Genomic DNA, 23,218 nt, shown 5'->3' with positions numbered 1-23,218 from the left:
AGCCGTTTCAAAGAGGCCGAGCCTTTGACCTCCAAAGATTCAACTGAGGTTGCAAAAGGTTTTCAGACAATTTACAGGCGAAGTGCACTAAAATGGCCACAGATGCTGCAAGTTGACCCTGGTCGCGAATTCATGGGAGCTGTTACTAAAGAAATGGAAAATCACAAAACCTATGTTAGACGCGGGCGTGTTAACATTCACAGAGATCAAGCCATTGTTGAACGTTTTAATCAAACACTGGCAGGGCGCCTGTTTGGTTATCAGTACGGTGTCGAGATGAACCTGCCATCTGGCCAGCGGTCGACAGCGTGGGTAAAAAGGCTTCCAGAAGTTGTTACCGCTCTGAACAACGAAGTTACCAGTCTTACTGGAAAAAAACCTGCTGCTGCAATCAAAGAAAAGGCTGTTTCGTCAAAACCGTCCTCAAAATATACAAGACCTGTTGGCAAGAAAGAAAAAAAACTCCCCTCTCTCGTTAATGTGCGCTTTCTCTACCAACCTGGCGAGCTGGAAGGCGGCGTAAAAAGGGCTACAGATCCGATTTGGTCATTAAAAGTCTACAGCATTGAAAGGTCTGTTACTAAACCTAATCAGCCAGTTCTTTATTACTTGCACGATGGTCCAAAGCGCGGCTTCGTGCGTGAAGAATTGCTTGTTATTCCTCCAAATACACAGTTACCACCAGAAAAGCTATAAACGTTCTGTTTCGCAAAACTTATACCCGTAAGCATTTGTATGTATCCCATCATCCGCTATCCATCGCTTTGAGTCAAAAGGCGACAGCGAGACTTTGTTGAGATGCATTCCGTAAATGTCATGACCCTCGCTTCTAAGTATGTTCATTCCATGCCATAACTGCTTTGTTCCAAAAAGGGTTTCTAAATAATTTTCGTGCAAGATTTTCTTTTTTACCACACACTTTTTTACTCCTTTAGCTTTCTTTATTTTTTTTTGGTCTTCAAAGAAAAGTTTTTTTGTTATTTTTAAAGCTTGTTTTGGAGTGCTTTCTACACACTTTTCAAGGCTCGTTAAAAGAAAACTTAAGCTTTATTTTTTTTTGGTCTTCTGTCAGTATTGAATACATTTTTGGCCTCAAACAGACACACTCTGAAATTGGTGTTCCTGCGCATTCGTCTTTCATTTTTCCCAAGACCTTTTTGTTTTCGTATGAATGAAGTGAGTGCTCTTTTGGGTAGTCGCTTGTGTCGTATAGAGTTTTGTTTTGATAAATATCTTCGTAAATATCCTCTGTTTCAATCTCCAGAAGAAGGCTGTCAGTGTCTGTATACAAAAGCTCGCAGCGCTGCCCGTACTCCATTTTCATTTCGTTGTAAAAAAAGTCATACATCAAAATCTTGCTTACGTCAAGGATAGTCATACCTGTGTAGACAGGTTTATTGAGAAAAAGTCTGCTTTTCCGCATGTCTATTCCGACCAGATCGTTTGAAAACAGAACGTGTCTTGAGTACAATGGACTGGCAACCAGTTTTCTTATTTTGTTCGTTTCGTCGCTTCGCGCTATTTTTATGTCAACACGGTTACGCAGGTTTTCCATTGTTTTTCCGAAAACTGAGTTATTCATTAGCTTGTAAAAGTTTTTTTCAAAGTCGTTTTTCGCTTTTTTCCTGAATTCTGTGTTCATCTTTATGTACGGCTCCATCCAACATTCCTGTTCGAACTCCAAAACCCTGTGCACTTTTTTGAGTTTCATTCCCTGTTTCAAATAAAACTGCAAGTTTCGATAATGCACAACATAATTAGTTTTGTCTTCAAGAGTTAAAACAAGCTTTTCGCTGTCTGGTGGGTCCAGATCAAGGTTTTTTATCAATTCCTTTTGGTAGGGTGAAAACAAGTCCTTATTTATTTTCTTTTTCTCAGGTGCTAATGGGTAGCTGTTGTGCTCTTCATGCAGTTCTGCAGGGTATTCGAAGTCTACCTCCAAAATCCAGCCGGTTTTTGCAAACTCCTTTTTTCTCATTATTTCTTTTTCAGTCGGCATAACTCTTTTCCATCTAAAACCACTTTTTGGCAGCGGCTTGCTCATTGCCCACCCGTAAAGGTTGTTAGCGTCAAGGTACATTAAGTATTTTTTGGGGTTTTTTTCGTCATACCCCTCAACATAAGGATTGTTTGCCTTCGCGTATCTCTTGCTGACCATTGATATTCCTCCTCTTATTCCTCTTTCCACAAAAAGATGCATGTCGTAGTCTGTCAGTAGCTCAAGCTGTACTCCTGTCTTTTTCAATAGTGCGTCCCAAGAAAGGCCTGGAGATGTGTAATAATTTGCAGGATCCAACCCGTACTTCTCAAGACATATTTTTCGGAAGTTTTCAAAAACATCTGCCAAAAGAGTAACGTCAGTTTGTACGTACAAATCGTGGTAGTCACCCAACGTCTGGCAGCCAAAGGTTTTCTACACGTTTTGTGCATGCTTATACTCTTCATCTGTTATGTGCTCATCATTAAGCTTGCTGTAAAAATTTTCTTTTTTTGGTAAAATTGTTTCTATAAATCTATCCCATGAGACTATGTATTCGTATGGATAAATTCCTTTTTTTGTTAACAGTTCAAAGTTTTCAAGAAAAATGGTTTTTGCTTTTTCGTATTGTTTAATAAAAATGGTTTTTAATTTTTCGTTAGTAAAAATCCCAAGTCGGCTTATAATATTTTCTTTTTCTTCTGGTTGTAACAGTTTTTCAAAAAAACTTTGGCTCAAATCATTTTCCTTAAACATTTCCCACTGTTCAATGTATTCGTATGGATATGTTCCATCGTCCAACAACAGTCCACTTTTTTCAAAGAAAAGTTTTTTTGTTATTTTTAAAGCTTGTTTTGGAGTGCTTTCTACACACTTTTCAAGGCTCGTTAAAAGAAAACTTAAGCTGTCAATAAATTTTAGCCCTCCAAATGAAAATGTAATGTATTTCTCCATGTTGTTGGCAACACATTTTACATCCATGTTGTTTGCACCACATTTTTTCTCTTCCTTTGTTGGAAGCTTTAGCTTAGTCATAGCCTGCATTAAATGGTGTGCGTCGTAGCCTTTTAAGTTGTGAAAAACAACTGGTATTTGGTCTGTTTTTGGTTTTATTCTCAATTTCAAGTTACATGCGTTGTGCGCAGCTCCTCGAAACTTGCCTGTTATGTGGCAATGATCTTTTACAGAGTCCTTATAATCTTTCTTCATAAAAGGTTCTGAGCAAAACAAACATTCTTCCTGGGTTTTTGCAATCCATTGATCTGTTTTATTTTTTGCTTTTCTTTCTATTTTTGGGCCTACAAATTCTATTTCTTTAAGTGCCGCGTAATAACAACATTTGTGGCTTTGACCACAATAACGGCCTGAGTCGTGGCACCAAACAGGCATTGAGTCAAAAAAGGAATCTCTTATCAAACTTTCGTTGCAAATGTGGCAACTTGTTGCGTTTCTGTATTCTTCCCAATCCTTTGCCGTCATCACAAGTGGCTTTGGTGTTGACAAAGCAAATCTTATTTTTTTCTCTTCACTTAAAAGGCATTTCAAAAACACTTCAATTGCGTTTTTACCTCTGTAGGTCACTGGAGGTTTGTTTATGCCATCGCTCCTTACTACAGTGTAAGAAAAACCACATGCCTCGTGCTGTTCTGTCTTTTCAGTGTAGCTTTTTTGCTTCAAGTCTTCCAGTTCTTCACCAATATCTTTTCTCTTCTGGCGGTCCTTGAGCGTTTCGCGTTCACATCGTTGCATCTTTCTTACCAATGCCTCAAAGTCAGCATATATCACATATGGCACTTTCATTTGCTTGTGATAGTTTTGAAAAGAAAGGGTGTTTTCTCCATTTTTTGGCATTTCGATTCTTGTTGGCCTGCCGTTCACACCATTGCAATATTTTTCGTGGTTTTCAAGCAAGTCCGCTGTTGAAAAACCGGTCAAGCACATCATGCAAAAGTGTTTTTTATGTTGATGTTTGTTCTGATCATAAAGCAAAGCGCTTACTTTTTTAACAAAACAGTAATGCTGAATTAATCCTGACTCAATTAAAATAAGGCAAATACGAGGAATTTTTCTTTCTTTCTCGCTTATTCTGTGTACAATCACACAATTGTCTTCCCAGCCGAACACATTTATTGCGAGGTTTTTGTTTTGCGCCTCAAGCTTGTCAAGCTGTTTTACAGGTGTTGGAAAGAGAATTCCTTCATAGTTAATTACATCGTTAACAGGGTATTTGCTTGTTCTTTGTGGATTTTTTCCATCTCTTGGTGGAAATAAAGCAGCTCTCAAAGCCCACTTCAAACATTCGTTATCCCTGTTTTGCACGTTAATAATTGCTTTCTTTTTTGCCAAATCAGCAGGAAGAGGTAAGTAAGTTCCCCCGCGCAATGGCTGATAGCGTGCAACATTAACGTACGCTTCGGTTATTCTTTCAATAACCCAGCCAGAGCCGCGCTCTGACCAAGCCTCAATTTGACCCTTTGCTCTTTCAATAAATCTATCGAACTCTTGTTTTATCTGTTGTTTATTATGTTCGTTAAAAACGTGCGGTTCTTTTTCTTTAAAATAATGCTCCATCTCTTGTGTTTCACCGTCTCTTTGTATCGAAAATTTAACTTCCAGCCCAAAGCTCGCTTTTAAGCTTTGTAAGTCATTAATTTCGCTTACTAAAAGATCATAAAACTTTTTTTTGTTTTTTCTTGCAAAAGTGTAAAGATCTTTGTTATTTCTGTCAGCTTCCGGTATGTTCATTTTCCATACACGAAGCCAATCATTAAAATCGTTTCTTGTTACAAGAAACATATTGTTCCTTTGTGGATTTCTTTGAAATTCACGGAGGTTTTCCTCCATCATAGCTTGCAAAACTTCTGACGAATATCTTGCGGCAGCCATCTTGGTATATACACAAAGGAAGCAATTGTTTAATAGGAATTGTTTCTGGCACAGCAATTAAGCTTGATATTTTTGAGCGCTCAAGCCACAGAGATTTTGAGTGCCGCTCGCGATTTTACACACATGTAAGATGGCGGTTTTGGTCACTAATCGAGACAAGGAGCGAGGCGAGCCGGCGAGCCGAGCGAGTTGTCTCGATTTGTGCCAGAACCGCCATCTTACATGTGTGTAATAGCATTTTAGTGAGGAAATTTGAAAAGATATTTAAATGCGGCATGCTGTGACATTACACAAATTGATATAGTGTAGAATTCGGATTGATAACTACAGAGCAAGAACTAGTTAACATCCATGACATTGCACCCCCTCCCCACATAACTTGGTATAACTGGGTAGCTCCCTTGCATCGAGCCTTTCGGGAAGCGCAGGGACGATTCCGTCTGTAGACGTGCAGATTTCGCCTGACTGCTTTCATTTACTGCGATATCAGTCGGTACCTCCCTTTTCCACCTCAGGCTTTGTCCCCGCTTATTATCAAATTTATCGTTGAGTTTTGTTTTCAGTTGCTTTAAGGCGGCTTTCAACTCGAAATATTTGTTGACAGACTTGTAACAATCATCATTACAAAGATACCCTTCAGGGTCGAGGTTTTCACTGGCCAAGTTTTCTTTAAGCTTTCCAACAAATTCATCTCTAAGCTTTACCCTTTTCCTTGGATCTTTCAACAAATTTCCACATAAAGCACATTTTTGTTCGGGGGAAAAGGATTTAACACTTTTTTTCGGCGTTCTAGGAAGCGCCATTTTTTCTCGGGACGCTCGCGTCAAATATGACATCGCAATCTGCATAAAAAGCGGATGTGACGTCACGGACAAGCGATACGCACCAGTGATCCAGCCGTTCATTGGGAGGAGGATGACGCACCGGAGACCCAGAACAGCTGGAAATCGAGCCTACAACCCTAAAGGCTTAGACCTCGAGGCGGGGCCTTCCCGTATGACTTTATTGACCATCCCCCAGCACCACCCCAACCTCCGTCGTCTAGACATCGACCTTGAAGCTAACAAGCGTTTGATAATGGACGTTGACACCGACTGATGTCTTTGAGTATCTGACCCTGTTTGCTGAAGCTGGTTCTACAATGAAGAGTTTTTCACTAAGAGAACCTATCACTCTTTAGTCATAAGCGCACTGAACATTATTTGTGGAGTCAAACTAATAATGTTTGAATAACACACAGTACTAACAGATGAAAATGTGTACTCCAACTGAAAAAAAAAGCTTAAAGGTTGTGTTTTTCCAGTTGGCTCTGGTGAGTGAACATTGATTACTAATATTGATTTTATCCAAAAGGGAACTAAAAAAACTTGAAAAAACTTGTAAATTTCTATTCAATGGCTTGGGTAGTACAATCTTTGCATCTATTGAAATCTTTGAGATGAGTTTTTGCAAACAATTTTTGAATTTCATTTTATCATGTTAAGTTGTAATCTTTTACCAAAACAAAGGAATAAAAATTGAGTTACATAAATGGAACTTTTAATAAAGTGCAATTCAGTTTAATAAAATAAATCGGATGAATTATTTTAACGAACCATGTGGTGCGTGCCACTGAAGCATAATATATAATTATGTTAAGACTTTAACGGGATTTTAATTACACACGTGATTATTAATACCGAACTACTCGCGTGATATATAGTGGCTTAAAGTGACCGATGTTTCGGCTTATAAAGAAAACATAATTTGGTCACCAGCAGAATGTATTGAATAAGATGGAAGAAGAATTATTGGAATACAATAATCCCGCGAAATGCTCTTGTGGTGTGCTGGTGCCGCAGTTTTAAGGCGAAACAACGACGATGAACAAAGACAACGATGATAAGTTTTGTGAAGGTTAGTTATCTGATATACCGTAAAATTCCGGTTATAAGCCCTGGGCTTTTACTACTTCGTAAGGGGTTTTGTGTGGGCTTATTAGCGGAGGGGCTTATATCCAGGAGGGCTTACAAGCGGAGTAAAAAACGTTTCGAAACGAGCCACGGGAGTGTTGATCGAAATACGTTTTTAAGTTAAAAACGCATAATAAAGCAATATTTAGCCCTGTTCAGTACTGTCATCCATCAGAGGTGGGCTTATATCCGAAGGGGAGGGTGGTGCTTATAATCGGAAGTATTTTTTTGTTTCCAGGTAGATGGGCTTATAAGCGGGGGGGGGGGGGGGGGATTTACATGTACGGTATCTCCTATTTTTTTGAAACAGAAAAATCACCCCGGGGGAGGAGATTACTCCCAAAAATAAACTATGTGAGGGAATGAAGTGGAATACAATTAGAGATAGAAGAAAAAAAGCACTGACCGAGAGTGAAAAAGGCTGGGTAAGAAGGGAAAAAGGCGTACCGTATTTACTCGAATAAGCGCCGCCCCCGAATAAGCGCCGCAACTGGGACAAAAAGTTAATAAGCGCCGCCCCGCAGTCCCGATGCGGCGCTTATTTGATAAATTCTGTTTAACTACAAACAGCACTACAAAGTAACTCTAAAACAAAGTTGGACATTTCTTCCATTCCATCAAAGGCGATGTTTTGTAGTTCAAAGTGACTTTTTTACCGCTCGCCCATTTGTTTTCTATCAACATTCTTGCAATACGCAGTTCTTTAAATGTTGTTAAGGCCGCGAACTTTGACAGGACAGCCAGCGCCAGTTCTCTCTTCAGCAAGAGACGATTACTGATACTCAAATGACGCTATTTTTGATAAATGCAAAATATAAGATTCTTTGTGGCCCTCAAATAAGCGCCGTCCTCGAATAAGCGCCGCACTTGAGGCGCGAAAAATTTAATAAGCGCCGCGGCGCTTACTCGAGTAAATACGGTATTTTAGTAGGCCTGAACCAGATAAAATCAATTATATGTTGATGGTGAACTGGTCCGGTTTTGAGCTTAGTTTACTACCAAGGCCTTATAGCTAATACACAGTCTAATTTTCATTCCTTTGGGCGATTAAATTAAAACGTAAAAAAAATACATACGAATAGTCTTAAACTTTCAAGGCAGCACTGCAGATACCAACACTCTGCTTACTCTTATTCGTTTTGTTCAATATCAGTGTGACTTTCTTTGCATTCTGCTTCTTTTGTTCTTCTCTTAAGAAAAAAAGCTCTGTTCGTTTGGCTGTGTTTCTTCAAGAACGCGTACAAAACCACAAGAGTGTAAGCTGTGGAAGACACAGTGGAAATGTAAGATTTTATATTTGCATGGTACAAATCATAACTTCGAGGTGTTGGTGCTTGTAAGAGGAGATCTCGAATTGAAACTAAATATTTTGAATCAGATAACGCTGTTGTTCAAGGTTCGGATTTTTTAACGTTTTCACGGGGGCAACAAATCCGTTTATACAACGCAGACTAGATTGTTGGCTAGTGAGTGATAAGTACCAAATAAAGTAAAAAAAAATGGATATCAACCTGTGATCATTCTGCAAGCATGGTCTATTTTAATAACATAAAGAAGCAAAAGCACTGTCCATTCCGGCCTATTGGAATTTTAACGCCAGCTTATTTGATGGCCCACCTTTTTATTCTTACTGCATTTTGAAGTCGCCTGGGATATATAAGTGAACAGACGCACGGCAAAATAGTGATTTACTTTAGCGTACTCAGAGGCGCTTCAAAAGAAACGAGGCGAAGTGAAGACGGGCCTTTTCTTGCTTGAAAAAAGGAGGACGAGGAAGGGAGGTGAAGCGTAGTGAGGGCTGGGCCTCCAATGGGGAAGGAGCACAACAGGGACCCCGCGCTCTTCCCCTGTATCCGCCACTGATATTTTTTCCTCCTTGTTTTATCAAGGTAATTTCAAACAAACCAGCATAATAAATACCTTTAATTTTGGTTATTTATTTCACTGATTAAATATTCTGATACATGACACTGATGAATAAATAAGATGCAGACCTGGCCCAAACAGCAGTTCCCAAGCATTTATCTTTATGCATTACAACTTATTGCCCTTGTAAAGTTCTTAAGATAAGCAGCTTATCTACTGTTCGATCTGTTCGACCATTCCGCCCAACAGACCATATTTTTCCTTCAGATGCTTCTTGAAAGCCTGTATGATGGCGTTCATGTGCTGTGCAATGGGAAAAGGGCATTTTGCTGACTCTTCTCCATAGCAATCAATGTAAGCAAGGAACACTTGAAGGTCATTGGAATGAGACTCCCAGGCCTTCTTGGCGGCTGTGAAGCATCTCATGTTGATTTTACCCTCGCATGGCTTGTATTCGTCATTTTCTGCAAGATTAGTTAGTTGATTAGCTAGACTTTGTTTTGCAACACACGACTCAGTGTGTAACAAAAAGTATTGATTATATTTATTGAATATATCGGCTAGCCTGAGGGGTAGATGTACGTCTCAGTCTCCTCGAGACAGACATCTGCAATTCGATGTAGGGTATAAAACGCTGATAACGCAGTTTCACATACCTTAAGGTTACTATTTTTAGCGACTACTAATTTTAGCGTTTTTTTTTCTGGGCAAGATTTAGCGACTATTAAATTTAGCGATTTTCCGAAAATTAAAAAAAAAAAACAATTTTATTTATAGCTAGAACAAAGTCACTTAAAATTGAACGAACATTATCATTGCCAGAAAGGACAAATTGAATTGCAAATGTTAGAAAGTGGGTCCTCGTCAGGGAAATCGGTCATATTCTCCATGATACTGGCGATCCCAGCTCACTCCCAACCCTTCTTAACTGCATCCTCGGAGACCCAGGGGCAGTAAGTGGGGCGAAACGAAGGAAAACCGGGCAGAAATCGTAGCGACGAAAGTTTTCAATCACGGCACGAAGTGCCCCTGGGCAACGAGTCTCTCCAGACCATTTCCAAACGGCTCTCCGAATGCTGGCTCCCAATTGGGCAGAAAAAAACCTTTGTATTATTCTGCCCAATCGGCGAGCAGCAACTTGTGAATCACTTTCGTGTGTTCTTACACGCCGTCTACTGTGTCCGCCATACTTGTGTCGTTCGTTCGCCAAGCTCTGCATGCGAGGGAAATTTCCATTTAGCTTACATCCGATAGCCCAAAAAAAATCAGGGAACTTTTTCCGATGTCAGAGAAAAAAATTTATTTCAAGATCGACGGGAAAATTTTCGTTTGGACTGATCAGAGGTATCGTAAATACTGGCTTGTTTATTGATCGCCCGCTCGATTGAGCTTGTAGGTTTCAAATATTTATTTCCTTATCCGAGCTTCTTATTTTGAGAGTATCGCTATTTAAGGCTTGTACATTTGGATTCTAGCCTTTCCTTACAATTTTCTCGGCTAACTGAAACTTTCCCGTATTGCGTGGACCGGACAAGTATGCCAAACAGATTTTCATTATGAAACAGCTAAGGTGTTTAATGGGTTGGTCCAGATTTTTCTCTTCGTGTAGATCGATTTGTATGTACTTTACTTTACATAGGCAAAATTTCTGCACAACTCCATACATACTGTGCGGAAATCGTACCCAGTCTTATACTTTGATAGCATGTTGAACACTTAAGACAGGAGTTTGTTCAACAATTATTATTAGGAGGAGTTTGTTCAACTATTTATTGAAACAGTCATGTAACTCGGTCGACATTTGAAACAAAACAATCTTGACTTGATTTCAGCACTTCCTTGTACATACTTTCTTGAAACTCCTTTAGTAAAACTTAGTGCTTTTCTTTCACCCTATTTTACATTTCTGAGGGACAACATTGAAATCGTACTCCCCAAGTTCTGTGGGCACTTTTGTCCACGGTCACATTCTTTTGCACAGAAATCACAACATATTCTTTTTGTTCTGAAAGACTTCTTAGTATCTTCAAGGGGTGGACTTAACATACTGAAACATTTCAGGTTCACTTTGCTGAAGTTGTATCCCTTATCATGAAATAATAAAAGTGCCTCAGATGAATGAACATCTCTACCTCCCTCTCCCAATTTTTGCACATATGATTTAATCACAGGGAGACTCATAGTTGATGCTATGAGGCAATCCCTTATGATCAAACCTAGGAGGATTTGTTGCAATTACAATTCTGGCTTTACCAATCAGGACCCTTGAGTGATAGCAACACATGCTTTTGAATAGAGGGTGAAGTGCTGTTGTGGTACATTGACACCATTCCTTTCTCAGGCTTCTTCTCAGCACCATCTGGGTAGTGTGCTTTGTGCGATAAAGTTCCCATGAAAACTGATTTGTACAGTTTTCTGCTCATTTTAAAATCTGTTACATATATTTAGATTTGTAGACATCTGATTCTTTTTTTTTGCTGAGTTAATAAATAACAAAGGTGTTACTTTACATTGCATGTGGTATTAAACTGGGTATATAGATAGTCTGCAAAGTGCATTCCCTGTTCCTGGAAATACAATTTGGCATGTGAAATTTCTGGGGTTCATTTTTGGTTCAAGGATTCTTTGGGCTTTGTTTGAAGTCCTAAGGATTTTTAGGGGTTTTAAGTTTTGACTCCATACAATCATCCCCATAACTTGAAGTCCCAATTACCCACCCTGGACTCACCCCAAGAAAATGTAACAACTAGCACCTTCTCTTTTCCCTGCTGGATAAATAAATGAAATTAGATGTTACTGGTATTGAAATAAAGACAACAGTCAGTGTAATAATATTTTCTATTACATACTGATGCAAATTACCAGTGGCTTGTATATTTCTTTGTATTTCTTTAATTATACATACTCTCTTTTATTTTTAATTTATTTTATTTTACACAGGGCCCCCGTTGATACCAGTCCTGCGACTGAAGGGGTCACCCTGTTAAAATATATTATTATTATTATTTCAAGACTACACAGCAGGCATATGTACCTATGTTGCTTGTATTTTGGCTTGACAGTAGGCTGGGTTTATCTTCTATCACCTTGCACAATGAAGTGTACGAGCTACATAACAGCAAAGTTTTATCTGTATCTTTGCTTGATACACAAGTCATCTAAATTGAACTAAATTGGACTACAGGGTGAACTTTGTCACAGACAACAGCAACTACATTCTGCCTAAATTTAAAAGTAATTAACCTGATCTTTAACAATCTAACTCAAAGGAGAAACCCTCGACATACATAACTCCAATTCTATAATCACTAGGCAAATCTTAGCCTGCGTTGCAGACGAACAAAAACCCGGTTAAATCTGAAAAGTCAATCTTTCAGCAAAAATAACTATTTTATTATTATTCGATAGCTAATGCAGCAAATATATCCTTCCCAACAACATTTTCACTAATCAATTTCTGCTCAGGTTTAAGATCGTGGAAAAAATAAAATACATGGAAAAATATTTAAACTTTTGACAATTCAGAAAATTGTTATGGCTTCGCCCGTACAAGAACATTAAAATACCTCTCACGGTGTGATGCATTGGCGGCTGTTTGGCATACTTGTCCGGTCCACGCAATACGGGAAAGTTTCAGTTAGCCGAGAAAATTGTAAGGAAAGGCTAGAATCCAAATGTACAAGCCTTAAATAGCGATACTATCAAAATTTGAAGCTCGGATAAGGAAATAAATATTTGAAACCTACAAGCTCAATCGAGCGGGCGATCGATAAACAAGCCGTATTTACGATACCTCTGATCAGTCCAAACGAAAATTTTCCCATCGATCTTGAAATATATTTTTTTCTCTGACATCGGAAAAGATTCCCTGATTTTTTTTGGGCTATCGGATGTAAGCTAAATGGAAATTTCCCTCGCATGCAGAGCTTGGCGAACGAACGACACAAGTATGGCGGACACAGTAGACGGCCTGTAAGAACACACGAAAGTGATTCCCAAGTTACTGCTCGCCGATTGGGCAGAATAATACAAAGGTTTTTTTCTGCCCAATTGGGAGCCAGCATTCGGAGAGCCGTTTGGAATTGGTCTGGAGAGACTCGTTGCCCAGGGGCACTTCGTGCCGTGATTGAAAACTTTCGTCGCTACGATTTCTGCCCGGTTTTCCTTCGTTTCGCCCCACTAACTGCCCCTGGGTCTCCGAGGATGTATTAACTGTTGCCCTACCTTCTGACATTGTTATATAAGTGAACAGGGCCACTTTATTTAATTTTGTATTCCTCTGGCGGGCGGGGTTTTAATTTAACGCGTATTAAATTCGACCGAGACAAATTTAAGGAACGTGAAGCGAAATAAAACGCTTGTGAAAAAATAGCCGTGCGAAATTTGGGAGATAGATACCCTCGCCTATATTCCAGATTTCTCGCGCTTTATTTCGCATCACGCTCGGCGGACTAAGAAAATTAGAGGGACAGCTTGTCCATGATACTTCTCGGGTTGGTTGAGGCTTGCAGAAAATAAAAACCCATAAATTAGCAACAGCCAATCAAAGGGTTGAAAGAAACAAAAATACGTTTTAGAACGTTAATCGCGCACATGCATGTATTAAATTACAGCTTAGACAGAAAATAATATGACAAGCAAGGTAGACAAACTACCGGCAGAAGAGTTATAATTTTGAGTTTGTTTATCGCACGGAATGCATTTCGTCACAAGAGCGTTCGCTCAAATAAAAAGGCATGCGTAATTTGATTCTCGTCCGAGGTTGTAAACTGTCCGTTTTTCACCTAAAATTTCTCGAATTAGGTTTTCAGTTAATGCGGGAACTGCTGTAGAATTTTAAATTCAAAACTCTGCACTGAAAAGATAGTCACTCTCTATACTTATGTTCTGAAATCCAGTTACGAAATCTTACAGAACTTTGCAAACTTACCAATACTTGGCAAATGTTCTTTCTCCATTATACCTGAAAGAGAAAAATAGTCTTACTGTATTGTACTAATTGCTCAGAAATGCGAAGAGCGCCTTAATTTTGGTGAATAATTATTTTTGCAGGCAACAACAAGGCCTGGATGTGACAACAAAGTTAAACCCATTTTTCATTAATCTCATTGCCCGTAAAGTTGACCTGGAATTAAATCCCGTTTGCTTTAGTTCATCCAACTGAATTTCAGCTATGTCAAAAGCGCCTTGCATATATTTTCTCACCAGATTCGTCGACCAGCTTTTCCAGATCCGAGTAAGCAAGTGCTTCGCCGCATATGTTCACCTTATTGGCGAGGAAGACACGCTGCAACTGATAGGCTCGGTAGAAGTCCAAGATTGTAGTGCTCCCTGCAGAACTGAACGGCTTTGTAAGGCAAGGATACATGGCCTAGTGGCAAAAATAATTACAGATATTATTTAGCACGCGCAATTGAATCCACTATAACCATACAGGAGCCCAATTTTAAACCACGGTAACTTCACAGATATTCGACGAGTAACAATTCACAATTTTTTTTTCATGACATTTTTTGCATGAACATTTTCGGTGTGCCAAGCTTTTTTTTAACTTACTTTGCATTTTCAGGGGGGCAATCATGTCTTTACAGGTTTGTTCTACACACATTTTTTGGTTTTACTGGTTTATATTCAAAGCACATTGATAATTTTTTGCCAATTTTCTTTTCACGAAAATTTTCATTATTTGCTCAGTTCATTACTCTTATATTATTTGTGTTTTATAAAAATCTATTGAGGCAACTTTCTGATAGTTGTGTAAATTTGAAATCCAAATTAGCTAGTTAAAGGTAGTGCATTTTGTTAAATGTTGACGTCATTTTGGCACCGACGCATGCATCCTACTGAGCGCTAGCTACAATGAGCTATTTCAGTCCTTAAAAACGGAATAAAACAGTATAAGGAGGCTCGATGTAGTTTTTTTAGCCGAAGGGTGGTTGTTTTGAAAATTAAAATTCTCTGGCAAGCCAATGTTCAATTTTTGCCAAAATACACCATAATGATCAAATATGACCAAATTTTAATTTTTTACCGGTCATTTTGTCAGAAAGGTTACCATAGCAACCACTGACCGTTTCTTTTGTTCTCAAACAAGCTTGATTTTCTCGAAATCTAGATTGACTCTTGTTGTTTATTTTTTGATATGTTAAAGTTTAGTAGATTGACTAACTCTTGACAAAATTTTAGAAAAATCTGTAAGAGCGTTTTCAAGTAAATCAAGAATGAAATTTTTAGAAAAACCCCGTTTTAATCTAAAATAGGCACTTTTAAATTGTTTCGTATTATTTGAGCGCAGTTACTCTCACTGAAATATGAATACTTACACCATCAAAGACCATTTACTAAAAGCGAAAAAGTTTTTGCTTTAATTTGTTAAAATATATCGACTGCCAATTGTAGGAAATTATGAGGAATGAACATAAACTTTATTCTTGATTTACTTGAAAACGCTCTTAAAGATTTTTCTAAAATTTTGTGTACAGGTAGTCAATCTACTATACTTGAACATATCAAAAAATGAATACCAATAGTCAATCTAGATTTCGAGAAAATCAAGCTTGTTTGAGAACAAAAGAAAACGTCAGTGGTTGCTATGATAACCTTTGTGATTAAGTGACGGGTAAAAAATAAAAATTTGGTCATATTTGATCATTATGGTGTATTTTGGCAAAAATCAAGCATTGGCTTCCTTGATAATTTTAATTTTCAATACAACCACCCTTCGGCAAAAAAAACTACATCGAGCCTCCATAAAGCATTTTCGTCTCTTTTGATCTGCTTTGCATTCAACCTCAGTGCTACTCGATTGTGTTTGTTATAACGGGAATTTCATTCAGTACATCGGCGTTCGTTTTATCGGAGTTCTGTTCCATACATAGTTACTGTAATTTTGGTCGGGCCAAGGGATATCGTGCGTTTTAACGGGGACTTCGTTATAATGGAGAACGTTTTGGGGGCTTCACTGTGTAATGACACTGGGAAATTGAATCAGTAATTCCCCTTAAAAGATACGGGACAGCGTCACTGCATAATTCAGCAAGAGTACATCAAGGATTGATCAGACTTTTTCATGTGCCTGAAAAGTTAGACTCAAACCTTAAAAGCATGACAGATTGCAGTTGCCACTGGTGGATGATCGTCACGGCGGTCAGCATGAGTACCAAGTGAAATGCATTCAACGACTCTGTCATAAGCTGCAGGGTGTTCCACGTCAGCTGCACTGACATAGAAGCTTGTCAAGGTGGTGTACGCGATAAGCAAAATCATTAGTGGACGCATTATTGACTGGCTGAAAGAAAAAAAGATGAAACGTGCGTTATGGCAAAAGGTTCGTCGAGAGTGGATGCAAGTTTTAAACTGGGGATTATCTTATGCGCGAGCCTGTTACAGTGATAAGTCGACCATGAAGTCGACCATGAAATGTCACACAAGGTGTTTTCTTACCATTTTGTTTGTCAGTCGCAACATTTTTTGACGCAGGTAAAGGGGGTGGAGGTGCATTTTTATTCCTCCCACATGGCTCCCAAAGGGTGGTCACGTGACCAGCGCAGTTTTAAGCTCTAAGAGCTTCTTGTTTGCAGTACGCGCTACAGCAATAATTAAACTCTATATGTGCAACTTTTACAGTGCGGACACTCGAACCATAAACGCCACGGCTTTATTTTCACTTTATTTGTACCTTATTTTCACTTATTTTGTAGTTATTTTTGACATTTTTCCAGAACTAACCAATCACAGCCGCGAGTCGAACAACGGTTTTTTCGTATGATTGACAGCTTATCTCCACATGAATCTCTTGCACGCAAGCTATTTATAGCCCCATCGTGGGAAAACACGACTGTTGCTGTTAAATGAAGATGGCTACATCGAGACTCTTCCGAACTGAAACCTTCAGAGGTTCACTTATGGTTTATGTACGAAATGTTGTTTGACGTTTACCGTCGAAATAAGTATTAAATAGCTTGCGTTTCATTTGTTTCTTGTCCTTTATTGAATAAGGAAGAAATATTTCCGTCAGAAACCGCCATTATGATAGTTTCACTGGTTGAATATCCCGCTGTATATTGTAAGAAGCAGACCGCGGGAAATTCTGGATTAATGTACCGCCGTTGTGTAAAAACACGCGCCAGTTTGTAAATAATGTTGAAAAAATGTCTCTATGCTGTTTCTTCGACTTGCAGCTGTGATTGGCTAGTTCTGGAAAAATGTAAAAAATTACTACAAAATAAGTGAAAATAAAGTACAAATAAAGCGAAAATAAAGCCATGGCGTTCATGGTTCGAGTGCCCTTACTGTAGTATGGCGCTATACAAACATAAAGCGTTTAAAAAAGCCCTCAAAACCGATATTTCTACAACGACGGTGGGATAAGTCACGAATATTAATCGGATCGAAAGAAAAATGATGTTCTTGTAATTTTATAACTTGTATTCAAGAGAAGTTAGAACCATGATAATGTAAACAATTTCATGCAAATTTCAACTTATCGTTTATACAATGGTCCGTTTCTACATAAGCAACGGTATCAGATACCCTTTTTTAGCGATTTTGGGCGTTCTAATCTTTCCGTTAGCTACGTTTCAATAAATTAGTGTCGTCAATCGTTCGCCTAACACTCATAATTTAATATCATTCATTGATATCCACTTGACTTTGCAATTTTACTATTCGACTGCAAAAGTTTCTACAAACTTTAGTGGCCTAATTTACCTCTTTAAGTGTAATTGTGGTTGAAGATCTTTTGGCGGTAAACATGTTTGGAAAGGCTAAGTTTACCATGTGATAGAGAACTGCTTGCGAAGACAAACGGCTTGATAACCAAAGGGGAACCAATTATTCTGGATATGTTTTTATTTCATAGGTACTGAGATTTACTCATGAAAATCGTAGGGAGTAAAAATCGTACTGATTCAGAGCTTAGCCAATCAGGAGCACGAACGACAAAATTTCACTGTGAAAAAATATCGTTCGTCCAATTAGCAACGCGAATGACGAATTTTCACTGGTGATGAATGAACGTACGTATTGAAGGAAACGTCATCCCACAGCCGTTGCCGACAAGAAAACCCGCGCTTTGAAACATGGCCAAGGGAAGGTTTGCTTGTGTTTCCTCAGTTGAAGAATTCATTTTTGAACAAGAAAACAAAAACACCGCTCAAAAAACTTAACGAGATGTAAAATTGCTTGAAAGATTTTTGATAACGAAGATCGAAGACAGAAAAATAGAAGATATTCCGGCTGTTGAGCTGAATGAATACATCAGCCAATTCATCATTGCCGTCCGCACCAAAGATGGAAATGAATACGAGCCGACTTCTCTTCGAAGTTTAGTGCCTAGCTTCGAAAGACACCTGAAGAAAAAGAGCTATTCTGTAAGCATAATCAACGACTTGGTGTTTGAGAAAACCAGGAAAGTTCTACAGTCTAAACAAAAGCAGCTAAAAAAGCAAGGAAAAGGAAATAAACCGAAAGCGTCGGTAGCTTTGACAAGCGAAGAGTTGAAAATATTGTACGAGAAGCGTTTGCTCGGTATGTGTAGTCCCGAGGCACTTCTAAACACGCTCTGGCTAAACAACACTCGTCACTTCGGACTCCGTGGGTGCCAAGAACATCGTGATATGTGCTGGGGAGATATAAAGCTACTGAAAACGGCAAGCGGAGTCGAGTACTTGGAGTTCAATGAAAGACAAACAAAAACTAGAACGGGATCAGACTGCAGCGATGTCAGAACCGTACAGCCGAAAATGTTTGCGACCGACGGAACTGAAAGAGATCCTATCGCAGTCTACAAATGTTTTGCCAGGAAGAGACCTGAGGAAATAAATCAAGATGGTGCTCCCTTTTATTTGGCTGTAAACAACGGTTTGAAGACGAAATCGCTCGCAACAAAAGGCTGGTTCAAGTCCGGTCCTGTCGGCAAAAACAAACTCAATGGTTTAATGAAGACCATGGTTCAGAAAGCAGGAATTGAAACCGACAGGCTTCGAAATCACAGCGGCAGAAAGACAATGATCCAGACGCTAAGTGAACACGACATTCCACCTACGCAAATCACACAACTATCTGGCCATAAGAATTTGAAGAGCATAGAAAATTACAGCACTGTTTCAACGAAGCAACAGATGCGCATGTCAAAAGTGCTAAGCAGTGTGATATCGATGGCTGGTACCACAGCTTCGTCCTCTTCTGAGACAGCTTGTTCGCAGTCCTCCGACTCTCAGAATGGTGGAAAGCAGCAGTCCATGGCACTATTCAGTGGCGCAGTTATTCAAGGTGGCAATTTCTCCATCAAAATTAACACTTTAAATCAGTCTCCGACGCTTTCTACAAATCCGTCAAGCTCCGAAGCGATGCGATGGAAACGTCTAAGGCCTTTGGAACTGGAAAGTGACTCTGACGATGAATAAATTGTGATTTATCTTCTTGACTTAACTTTGTTATTGGCATGGCTTCCTTTATTAACAGACATTTGACTTAACTTAAAAATTTTGAATGCTGCAGATCTTTGATTTACTCAGTTGTTGAGCACTTGAATGGTTTTACAGTGTTATTTATTTGTGCAAATAAATTTGTCTACTCAGTAGCACGGAAAAGAAAATCTTAGTACCTATGAAATAAACATATTACAGCATGTGAAATGCTTTGTACGATTTTCATTCACTCGTTGATACGTATCAGAAAACTCACTCGTTCGCTACGCTCACTCGTTCGTTTTCTGACACTACTCAACTCGTGAATAAAAATCGTACGCGCGCATTTTCCATGTAAACTCTATTTCTCCTTCTAGCGAAACAAATAAAATATACAAAACCGAATGTAGTCATGGCTCAGACATTTCACTCCCACGATTCCTTCCACCTTAGAGGAGGTCTACCAAAAATCACTGAGCGGCGATCTGCTTGGCAAACCTATCAAAATGCTGAGAGCTAAACCAGCGATGGACTAATCAGTTCTCATTCAGGGTGAGCAGCAATACTCCTGGTCGCTTCATGCTACGGAAACCAGATGAGTTTTTACAAGAGGCCGATATTCGCTTGGTTCCGACAGTATGCACCTGTGCCGGCATGTTAGCCTTTATATCGTCGAAAGACGCCCTTATTGCTCCATTGTAAAATCACCGTTTAGCTTCAAACTCTCGCACGCTCTCATTGACCCTCGCGAACCTTAAATTTCGACAAGATGTTTCACTCGTCGATCTAATTGAGGTTACGGCATACTCTGTTTCCGTTGATTCTCCGTGGTCCGTAGTTGAAGAAAACATTAAAATCACTAATAGTCCAAATGCAACATTAGCTTAAAATCTTTTCTTTGTCCTGAATGAACGTTTAGGGCTTTCACATGAGACCAATTGTATTATATCCTCACTGTCTACTACTTAACACATCAAGAAACTAAGTTATGGGAGAGAGATCCGCGGATTGTTGTGTAAAGAGGTAGACAGCGAGGATGGCCATAGGGACGTGAGGAGTTGTCAACCAACACCAGGGGAGGAGGGTGGGGCGAACCTTGATCCGTCGTCTAGCTCGGCGGTCGCTGTGACACAGTGAAATCAAAGCCACGCGGTCTATTCTACTTATACGTGGAGCCCGCAATGCAGCAATGCATCCCTAGGGACCGCGGAGTATTTAAATAGTTGTTTCATGATGCGTTAACTAATTATTCAGTGAGAATAGTAGCGATCAAATGTCTCGAAAAAAGGCTCACTAACATAATAAGTATTTAACGTTAACAATACTTACCGATGACTTTTAATAAGGGCCACGTTTCTTGCGAGGTCCTACACCAGAACGAAGGTGTAGGGTTTGAATAATAATTTTGACGCTAATATTCAACAGAAGATCATCAAGATCGAGAGTTTGGCTGATGAAATCACTTTCTCGAGCTTTTGACTTCTTCGCGTCTAAAAGTTTGCTTTCAAAGGCGTCAAAACACCAACAAAGCATCTGTGGTAACATAGTGGACGGCTCGTGTTTTTACAGCTTCTGTGTGAGTTTCGTTAATTAGATTCGAAATAAGTCAGAGAGAAAGAGAAAGTGAAAATTAGAAACAGCTGTTGCTACACACAATTCTGATTCTAAGAAAAATATGTTATTTTGTATTGTATTGTTGTTGACGATCATTGCAAAACCGATAAAAAGAAACCACTATATATATTGGACTTCTGAGTCATTCTCTTCTTACGGTTACATAAAAATAAAGCGAAACAATTTAAACAGAAAGTATATTTTAAAATCCTTAAGTTTATACCTAGTTTGTGGTGGTTGAGTTTAAAACATCGCGTTTAAAGTTTCCAGTTAAAGTCACCATCTATGGTAGGTATAATGTGGCTGAAAACAGTTTATTTCCATTTTCAAAAATCTCTATTTCTTCTTTTAAAGGCACGCACGTGCGTATGTGTGTACACGCAGCTACGCGGGATGCGAGCGGTGCTAATTGATAAATGTGCTTTTGATTACTTACTTATCCTCAACGGGCACATGAGTACTTTTGAGGCCTGTTTTGATTACTGTGCATTTATAAAATAATTTTGTGAAACATAAGTTTGCGATCAGAAAGAGCTGTTATGTTTCTGTTAACTTAGCAAAGTGAAACAAATCAAAATATGTGCAAAGCCGAATTTCGTTTAACCACTTTCCACTCTTCAATTAATTCAATTATTGAAGAAACGGGAAGGACTGGAAGGGATTTTAATGTTAATGTTTATGGATAACGTTGTACTGCATTTTATTGGGAGGTGATTCAAAATGTGTGGCAAGGAGAGGAAGGCTACATTTAAGAACCTAACACGGCTTGTTTATTGTGTTTGATGATTTTTTTCACCTGTGTCTTTCGCGCGACTGAACGCAGAAAATGATTCTGTTTGTAAATATTAGGCAAGGAAAGGAAATACTTACTGTAACAATTGTTCTAGATATGAGTGTCCTCTCCTTACGAAATTAATAAATGCGCAAAACTGAATTTAATTTTACCAGTTTTCAATTTCGAGACGTGCCACAAAGGCAAAAGGAAAGCTGGCTCAAATCAAAAAGAGTAGTTTGCCCGGCAACGGTTAAATTGAATATGTAAAGTTCTTATGTATGGCAAGTTTTATCGATAGGCTCAAAAATTTACATTGGCAGAAGATAACATCCTAGTAAAATCATGAGTATAAGAGACGTTATGGTAAAATAGTTTTAAGACCCATGATTCGAGCGCTTACCGGAGTCAAATTGTGTTGTGTCGCGCAAGGCTTTTCACTCTCACAGTGCTTCTCTCCAACCAAGAATAAAAAGGCGTACTAAGCGGAGATCTGTTAGGCAAGCATGACAGAATGCTCAGGAGTAACTTGCGATGGACAACAAGCATCCCATCCAAGAGAAGAAGCAATACTCCTAACTTTATGCTACGGAAACCGGTTGAGCTCCAAAAATTTTAGAAGCGTGTGTTGGCCCGAGAGTGACTTTAACTTTAGCTTGGTAAATAGTATCTCTGAATCTCTGTATGCTTCGATCTCGAATTTTGATTTTATGGACATGAATATTTTCAAATAACCGTTTCTATAACGACACCAACGTCATTGGAAACTTACCAGTCTTGGTCTTAAGGGTTGTTAGCTTGCTTTTTATTAGATCCTAGCGTTTAATGGATGTAAAGTGTGGATCAATCAAAGATTCTTAAATTATATTTCGGAGACCTGGCAATGACTCCCCCCATAACAGGTATCTTTACCGCATTTTAGTAATGCAATCGATTTCCTTCACGTTTTTCGTTTTCAGCTTTGCAATTTTTATCGACATTAGCCATTTTCAAACCTCTTAACGGCCGAGAAGAGTGAATTCTTGTTACTTAAAATTGATGTGCGTGAAGTAAATGTATTGGTGATTATATGCCTAATTTATCATTTTGGCGTCTCGCATCTCCGGCGGGCAACTATATCGCCTAGTTGTTTATGTTTCAAAATAGTGTTACAAAAATGTCTTACCGTACTGGTGGTTTCTCGTTAAGCCTTTTTTGTGAAGTCAAAGCCAAGCTAGTATTGTAGGTTAGGTCTCTGTCGAGAACTGAATGCCACGTATGGTTTTCTCTCCTTTAAGAAGTCTAAATGCGACAACGATATAACTAGCGATATAATGAGATTTGACAGCTAAAAAATGGAAAAGTTCTATTTACTGTACAAATTTCACCTGCCCAGACAGGTAGGCGCCAGTAAAGCTTAAAAACAGCGCATGCCCGGTTGAATTTATCTACGGTAGGCTTCTCAATATTTACTTAATGAAAAAATTCTCGTCCAGCTTAAAAAGTACAATTTTTGCTAATTGTACAAATTCGAACAAACGTTACACCGGCCAGAAAGAGTGTGAAGACTAGCAAGCATTACCACATTTGTAAATTAAAGTTTAAGGCTATTGTTGTGCATGAAATTTACGCTCAAAGTTCACAATTCTAAACAAAAGACGACAAAGACAATGAAATAGGGGTGACTAAGCAGATTTGTTGGTTGGTATCTAGGAAATCATCCTTAAACTTGAGAATTTTGCTTTATGAAAACGAAGCTCCA

The 23,218-nt window shown here is 38.8% G+C and overlaps 1 protein-coding gene and 1 pseudogene across 5 annotated transcripts; one reads left to right on the top strand and one right to left on the bottom strand.

Moving 5' to 3' along the window:
• Positions 1–8,741: 8,741 nt before the first annotated feature.
• Positions 8,742–22,801, bottom strand: LOC144643750 (uncharacterized). Of its 5 annotated transcripts, none has more exons than XM_078503103.1 (5): positions 22,643–22,801; positions 15,778–15,966; positions 13,888–14,053; positions 13,613–13,645; positions 8,742–9,146 (listed from the first exon to the last, which is right to left on the bottom strand). In XM_078503103.1, exons 2-5 carry the CDS (start codon positions 15,958–15,960, stop codon positions 8,896–8,898), a joined length of 633 nt encoding a protein of 210 aa, XP_078359229.1. In that variant the 5' UTR covers positions 15,961–15,966; positions 22,643–22,801; the 3' UTR covers positions 8,742–8,895. The 5 variants fall into 5 exon arrangements, with proteins under 5 accessions (XP_078359229.1, XP_078359217.1, XP_078359236.1 ...); XM_078503091.1 differs by having other exon boundaries at positions 15,778–15,970; positions 22,643–22,800; XM_078503110.1 differs by lacking the exon at positions 22,643–22,801 and adding an exon at positions 22,250–22,266 and having other exon boundaries at positions 15,778–15,970.
• LOC144646170 (uncharacterized protein KIAA1958-like) lies at positions 17,763–19,088 on the top strand (annotated as a pseudogene).
• Positions 22,802–23,218: the final 417 nt, after the last annotated feature.

This window comes from Oculina patagonica, chromosome 1, assembly GCF_052425735.1.
Source record: "Oculina patagonica isolate OP01 chromosome 1, crgOcupat, whole genome shotgun sequence".
NCBI lineage: Eukaryota > Metazoa > Cnidaria > Anthozoa > Scleractinia > Oculinidae > Oculina > Oculina patagonica.
The sequence above is the reverse complement of the archived record's forward strand: the minus strand, read 5'-3'. Positions and strand labels throughout refer to the sequence as shown.